An 8,068-nucleotide genomic window follows, 5' to 3' on the forward strand; every position below is an offset into this window, starting at 1 on the left:
AGTCAAATCGTCCAACCCATGCTAGCATGGAAAGCGGACGTTAAACGATGATGATGATGATGATTATTATTTACCTTTTATTCAGTTTATTTATGTTTTATCTATATTATATATATCAGTGTTGTTGTTTAGTTCCCGGTGATTTCTAATTTAGTATACTCTAATCAAAAGCATTTCAGATGCATCCAGCCTATTGTTTTTTTTTTGGGGGGGGGGTTCAGACAATGGACAATAGTCACTAATTTGTCCTTGCTTTTCTAAAACATTAAGGTATATTAAATAAAGAAGACTTGGCTTCTATTTTTAACATGTCAAGCAACTAAGTAAAGATTGTCTTTATCATCATTACAATTTTCACTTTGGCTGTCACATTTTTTTCCCATGCAAGGAGGGTTTGAACAGGTCTGCAACACAAGATTTTTTCTTGAATCTCAGTTGTTACTGTGAGTCCTAACATTCAAAAGTTTTTTTTTATGAAATACAGGGTAATTCAAAATGAATGGTACAAAAGTAAGACATACATGTGGACACCCTTTGCTACACAGCAGGTGTCTACATGAAAGTCTAGTTTTTACTGCACTCATGCCAGCATAGCCTGATTCGTTGAGTCAACCAGGTTTGCCTATCTGCTGCTTTGATTCTTGTAAGTCCAGTGGAAGTGCGGGCATGAACATCTTGTCATTCAGATACTCCCAAAGAAAAAAGTTGCAAAGTGTTAGGTCAGAAGACCTAGTGGGACAGACCATTAATGGCAAATCATTCAGCCCAGCATGGCCAATCCAGCATTCTGGAAGATGCTGGTTGAGGTAATTGTGTACATGTCTACGCCTATGTGGCAGGGCCCAGTCTTGCTGCATAGTGAAGTTGAGTACCTCTTCTTCCAACTGGGACAACAACCAAATGGACAGCATGTCAAGGTAGATGCACCCTGTAACAGTGGACCATTTATTTTGAACTGCCCTCTATTTTGTATAACATCTACTTTTATCTATATTTACCTAGTGTAGTTTCTATTTTTAATTCACAAAACTTTTTTCTCCAGTCAATATTTTATTACAAGTACACTACAACATTCACCTGCCAATGCCTTTGATGATGACAACATACTTAACTCATTTTACTCTAGCTAGGTTTAACACATCGCCAGCTGATAAGCCAATGAGAGAGTGTCTAAATGCAGTCGTTCAGCTGACAAGAAATAGCAGCCAAATCTCTACCAAAACAAACCCTACTATTTTAAAAATACTGACAACATATTGAATAACATAGTCCTAGATATACAGGAAGACAAAGATGTTCATGAATGGAATGCTTTTCACCACAATTCTGTTGTATCAAAGTTGACCTGGGTTAAACAACACAACCACCAGCTGATTCTTTGGTGCATTTTGTAGAGTTCACTCTGTCGTAGGCATCTTTTCCCTGTTGACAATAGCTTGCAGATGTTCAAGTTGGACATCAGTCACAGCAATCTCATTCTACAAGGACTACTTGCACAGTCCACTCCTACCTTCACCAACTTACTATAGATAAATATATTATGTACTGTGTACTCTACTAACAAAGAGAAAACTGCTTCTTTTCAATACATTGAACAGTTCTTGCAATATCTTCATACTTCCCTCTCACTATACCTCCACTTCTAACTCTCCTTTCACTCCACCTCCACTTCAAACTCCCCTCTGACTACACCTTAACTTCTAATTCCCCTTCTAAATACACCTCCATTTCTAATTCCTCTCTAACTACATTGCCACTTCTAATTCTTCCTCTAGCTACACCTCCACTTCTAATTCCCCTCCAACTATGGCTAATAACAAATCTCGTCACAATCTACTGTCTTAATAAAGAAAGGCCATCTCTAAAAAGGTTGGCTATGGCTGTATTGCTATTGATCATGTGACTACTTCATCAAGGCTGACCTCAAGCTAAACAATAGCAACAACTTATATTTGCTTGGAAAACTACAATTAAAAACTCACCTTTGCTGATTAGATACTTGACAATATCCACAACGCCATAGTGTACAGCATAGCAGAGGGGTGGCCATGTTGCACATTCTCCACCATCAGTCTTGATGTGAACAGGTTTGTTGATGCTGCATACTCCACCATTACACAAACCAACAAACTGTACAGATAAAGAAAACATGTTCTGTGTCATGATAAAACTATAAAAATTATAACTAAAATGTAGCACTTCAACAAATCCAATTGAATTCAACTTCATTGTCACTGAATACCACAAAATTCAATTGAATTGAATAAATCATTTCAAAAAACAGTTTCTAAAAATGAAAACAGGCATGTACTATCACATGTATATTACTTTGAATGCAGGACATTGAACATATGGACCAGTTTGTTTGATGTTAATTGAAATATTTTATATATATATATATATATATATATATATATATATTTATAACAAAGTGATTTTGTCTCTACAAGAAAGATTCTAGAAGTAAATTTGGTGGCAGCATTCATTAAAACAATGCAAAGATAGCGCTGAAAAAAATTGCTGACACAAGTAGAGCAATTATTCTATGTGAATAGTTCTTTTTTACACAGACACAATTCCCCCTCATGTCCATGAAAAGTGAGAATGTGTAACGTTCATACTTTTCCTATGGGTTTTAACTAGCTAAGGTCATAATCAAAACTTAACTGTTATACACACAAACACTCTGCAAAACATCTAAAATGCTTTCTGAGTGGCTAAACTCACTCACAAACACACTACAACTACACATAGAACCTCTTCTCTATTGCTCCTTCTGCTGCAACTAGAATAAGTCTTGCTTTTCTAGTAAGCTGTTTAACACCTACTGCACTCACAGCATCCTCTTCTGTCATCCCTATTCAACCATGCTGAATCAGAGCTAACTTGAGCTAAACAACAAATGACAATCAAAGTTTCTAGCTACTTTGATAAATAAAAACGAAACTTGTTGCATGACAGATGTACGCGAGGGATTGTTAAAACTATTCACCGGCGGTCACACAACACGAGTCCTTTAAATGGAAGTATGTTCATACTTTGTTTTTCTGTAAAATATATTTGGAAATTATTTAAATTAGTATTTTTAGTTTCTTCCCCTAAAATAACTATCAAAGCATTCATACACATAAAATCGGTTGTTCTTATTTCGAATATCTCACTAAAAGAAACCCAGGTGATAGAGAACAATGTAATGTTAAACGGTTTTTCTTTTTCAAAAATGAAACTCACAAGTACTTTTTAAAGCCACCTCCGCCTCATAATTTTTTTCATCGTTAATTTTGCTCTGAGAAACATTTTTTACTCATTCAGATATGATCTACACAGAAGAAACTACCGAAAAATATAGACACTAATTTGTTGGATCTATAGACCGAAATATTTTACGGCTCATAGTTTCAGCATTCTTTGGATATAATCTCTTATTACAATTAAACAGCAAACTGCATGCTGTTAGGATTTTTTTTTTCTTTCAAATAGATCTCACAGTATCGATTTCTTGTTGCCTTCTTCATAGAAAGAAATGAATACGTTTTGCGATATACCTTAACCTAAAGAAATTTGCAGTATATATATATATATATATATATATATATATGTGTGTGTATACATATTTATAATCGAACTCCGGTGCTTACTACGCCATGGCGTTCACCAAGACAAAGGTATTTGACGAAAAACGATCAGAATTTGATTAAAACAAGTGAAACACCTGATCCTACATGTCCCACGGCACTTCGGCAATTTTATCTTTCACGAATGAGGAAGCAACACAAATGAAAACATAACTCGTTATTTAAAAGTTGACAAAAATTCCCGAAAGGAGCAGGTAAAGGTAACAAGAATTAAATTAACGAAGTTGTGGTAATTTGAAGTTCTTGAGAGTTGTAACAATACAATGAGGTTTTGGGGCACGCTGCACAATTACCTGTTCCACATCGTTTGTTGATATAGCGTTAAGTAAGCATCGTTGTTTACTTTGGGTCATTTTCACCTGAAATGTCAACACTTGTTCGTGAGAATAACCATTTCTGAGGAGACAAGTTGCGCAATAAAGAACGATAACTCAAAGTTACTAAGCCTTTTCATCTAAATGCTATAATTTTGGCTGACGTTGACCTAATCGTTATAAAGCGAAAGGTAAATTCCCGGCAAAATAGTTTCGATTCTCGATTAAATCCTTCATACTACTAACGACGTTGGGAAATGTTTTCAAATACTCTCTGAGCTGAGTAAAAACAAAATTTCGATTGAAATATGTTGTTGTTGTTGGCACTCCGTCGCATACGACGTCGAGAGTTCCAGTTGATCCGATCAACGGAACAGCCTGCTCGTGAAATTAACGTGCAAGTGGCTGAGCACTCCACAGACACGTGTACCCTTAACGTAGTTCTCGGGGATATTCAGCGTGACACAGTGTGACAAGGCTGACCCTTTTGCATTACAGGCACAACAGAAACAGGAAGTAAGAGCGAGAGAAAGTTGTGGTGGAAGAGTACAGCAGGGTTCGTCACCACCCCTTTCCGGAGCCTCGTGGAGCTTTTAGGTGTTTTCGCTCAATAAACACTCACAACGCCCGGTCTGGGAATCGAAACCGCGAGTCCACTGCCCTTACCACTGGGCCATTGCGCCTCCACCGATTGAAATATATGATTATCATAAATCCATTCACTGTTGTAAATTCGTAAAACCGTAACGGTAAACTCTACTGCATGATTTATCGTATTTAGTCCTAAACGTCTCTACTCTAAATTCAAATTCCGCCGCCAAAATTAACTTCGCCCTCTGTTCCCACTGTGTCGATAAAATATTTAGTTTACGTCCTTCTTCAGCGTAGCCCGAGAAACACGGATCTGTTTGTATATGTAAAAGTAGATATTGATTTCAAATTTTGGCGCAAGGCCGGCAAGTTCGGGGGGCGGGAGTAAGTCGATTACATTGACCCCAGTGCTCAACTAGTACTCATTTTATCAACCCAAAAAGGATGAAAGGCAAAGTCGATCTCGGCGGAACTTGAACACGGAACGTAAAGGCGGACGAAATGCCCGGCATCCTAACGATGGAATTATTAGTTACGTGCTGCTTGAATAAGTAAGGTAGTCATTACCAGCCCATACTTAATTATTAGATAGGAGAAGTAATTGATTTTAAATTCATCATAGAAATGTTAACGTAAGGCCAAACATTCAAAGTATAATTTCAACAAATGGCTAATATTTTGATGTCAATTTCAGCGTGCTTTTTAACCTCAATCGGGCGGCGATAAAAATACATCAATCTCAACAGTCGCGGGAGGGCTTACCTACCAAGTGAATGAAGCCCCCAGTATACATCACATATAATGACATGAGACAGTGTAATTGTAGTGTGAGGAGTGTACACTTGTTTATGTACTTCATGCGTAATATTTCAGGTCCTAATACCATTAAGTTACAGCTTAAGGAGTTAATTTCTTTTGTGAAATTTTCCGTGGACAAAAACCTTTAACAATTTTATTTTGGGAAGAAAAAAGATGCAAATATCTGTTCATTTGATAATGAAATTGGATAAATTTAAATAGCTTGGTAAGAATTACTTTAATGAACTCAGTTATACAGAATTGAGAATTGTCTTAAATGAAACACAATTTACCTTTGTGTGTGTGTGTGTGTTTTGCATAGATTCTGACAAATCGTCTTGATATCTGTGGAAATAATCTTGCTTATGCGACGCTGAGTTTCTTTTCCGCCATGCTTCAATATTGCTATAGAAAACGTAACTATCAATAGCGTTTGCAGTGTCAAACTGCTTTGGCATTCTAACAATTACCGAATCAATAACATCAGAAACATTCTGTTTGAATTCGATTTAAGGCTCGTTGGATCCACCACGATGACTTTCTCAGACATTCTCCTCTGGTTCATCATCATCTTCAATGACAAATCATGTTCTATCTTTCAAGAAATTTTATTTTGATGGAAAAATTCAATTTCGATTTTCTCAGCAACTAGCTTTGTTTCAATTAAAATCCGATCATTTCTCAAGTAGATCTTTTAAATCATTTTAAGCCTGAAACCTCTATATTCACTGTAGCGAGGATCTTTGACTACATCGATGGCATAAGGATGCAAATGAAAAATCTTATGTATTCCATTGCGACACTGACTTCAGTTTTTGGAGTAACGCTGAATGACAAACATTTCTTTAGCGGGAGTTGTATCCCAGTAAGATGATTTTCAATGGGTCTTACACTTACTACTCAGTCTGTCCTATGAGTACCTGAAAAAACTCTAATGGATTCCCCTAGATGCTCTCTGAGAATAATCTTACACTGAGGAGTGGAGGAAAACAAAATGTGACTGCAGCATACGGCAGTTTAGGGAATAGAAAGCATGCAAAGTAGATTGATGGCAAGTATGTGAGGCTACCATTGTACTTGCCAGGTGTGTTGGCGACGTTATCATAAGCCTGTCCTCGACAATCTTTTATAGCTATCACAAAATACTTGAATGTCTCCGTAATCAGATTTACTAATTTAGCCCTTGTCTTACAACAATAAACAGAGGTTAAAAATAATTTTGGAACTGCAACAAAAGTGATGCAGAATTTGCAGTTCCAAAATGGTGAACTTTGCTCCATATGGCTGGCACCTGTATTTCATAAACCACAATTAGATTTAATCCAAATGTGATTCGGAACATATTCAAAACATTTAATGAAATTTTTAAAAGAAATAGTGAACTTGAAGCCGTTCATCCTTTTATTTGGATGTTCTCTTTGTAACTAGACCGACTAGAATTAGTCATAGGCCAAGAGTTCAATAATTTATAAGAACTTTCCATTGTGATTGCCACCAATTTATTGGGATGAAGTGCGGAAAGCAAATTTCACTTTACCCAGGAAAAATTACTAACTACATCGATTTTCGTTAGTATATATTGACATTTCTCAGTCTCGCAAATGACCCATTTGAGAGATATCGCATTAATCTTGATATCATTTGTTCATCTCCTCTCTGGCTCATGAGTAATTTCCATGTTCAGGCAACCAGTCAAACAGTTTTCCCCATTTCTGTTCAGTACTCCCGTTCTGTTTAGATGCAATGATCTTTGCTGGTGTGGTTCAGCGGTATGAGAGAAAAACAATGATTACAAAACAGGTAATATAAGGCCTATTTTCTAGGACAAAAGGCAAGCCTTCGTTTGCTTTTGCTTGCATTATTTGTTGTTCTAACTTTGATTACAGACATTAGAAATTTTCTTTCAGTAATATTACTTTACTTAACAATCGAACACTTTCAGGTAATGACACGGAACTATGTGGCGATTATGCGTGGGCAGATAGCATCCTGGATTGACTGAATGTCAATTAGCTATTGTCTTAGTGTTCAATATTACTGTGTCATGCGAACGCGAACAGGATGTGGCTCGGCTAATTCAAACATCACATACACGAGTCCAATTGTCATTCGACCATGTTGTTAATTGTATTATATTCAAGGCGTGAACTTAGTTTAAACCACATCATCTTTCACAATGAATCCACTCCTGAGTTGAAAGGAAGATTCCTGGTTGTTCTGTCTGTATAAATGTGTGTGGGTGTGTGGGTGTGTCATTTTTCAGTTTTATTTCAGGATTTCTTGCCAGTAGAGAAAGAGCCAGTTTCTAACCTAGATCCAAGGCTCCTTCATTGGAATTTCAACATCAACAGAGTATCTTAGTATGAATGTATACTTGCAGATTCGTGTTTTGTTTTATGTATGTATGTGTATATCTATCTATCTATCTATCTATTTGTATATGTATGTATGTGAGCCATCAAAATTCTCATAGAAATCGACCCATGGTAAACAATGATGTGACTATTAAAATTCATGACAGAACGCGTGTAAAATGTAGAAGGGTGTGTCTCTCAGTTGGAGGTCTAAAAAGACATGTTAAGATAGTGCATATGGTGACACCTGTTTCTCCTGCCAGCCAGCACAGTTGTCTAGTATGTAATAAAATGTGTAACAGCTTGGCCAGGCTTAAAAGTCATATAAGGGCATCACATGGCAACAATAATGAATCATTTCAGTAAGTCGTCTTGG

General features: G+C 36.6%; 1 protein-coding gene across 2 annotated transcripts in view; it reads right to left on the bottom strand.

The window, feature by feature from the left end:
• Positions 1–5,811, bottom strand: part of LOC106883421 (ankyrin repeat and SOCS box protein 8) — a 12,189-nt gene extending 6,378 nt beyond the window's left edge. Inside the window, exons 1-2 of one of the 2 annotated variants that reach the window (XM_014934414.1) lie at positions 5,632–5,811; positions 1,983–2,130 (exon numbers count right to left, since the gene is read on the bottom strand). In XM_014934414.1, coding sequence (XP_014789900.1) covers positions 1,983–2,130; positions 5,632–5,796 — 313 coding nt within the window. In that variant the 5' untranslated portion in view covers positions 5,797–5,811. Of the gene's footprint in view, positions 1–1,982; positions 2,131–3,928; positions 4,298–5,631 lie in introns of those variants that run through there. The other variant, XM_014934415.2, reaches the window with a different exon arrangement.
• Between the last annotated feature and the right edge of the window lie 2,257 nt (positions 5,812–8,068).

The sequence above is a fragment of the Octopus bimaculoides genome, chromosome 20 (assembly GCF_001194135.2).
Source record: "Octopus bimaculoides isolate UCB-OBI-ISO-001 chromosome 20, ASM119413v2, whole genome shotgun sequence".
Classification (NCBI taxonomy): domain Eukaryota; kingdom Metazoa; phylum Mollusca; class Cephalopoda; order Octopoda; family Octopodidae; genus Octopus; species Octopus bimaculoides.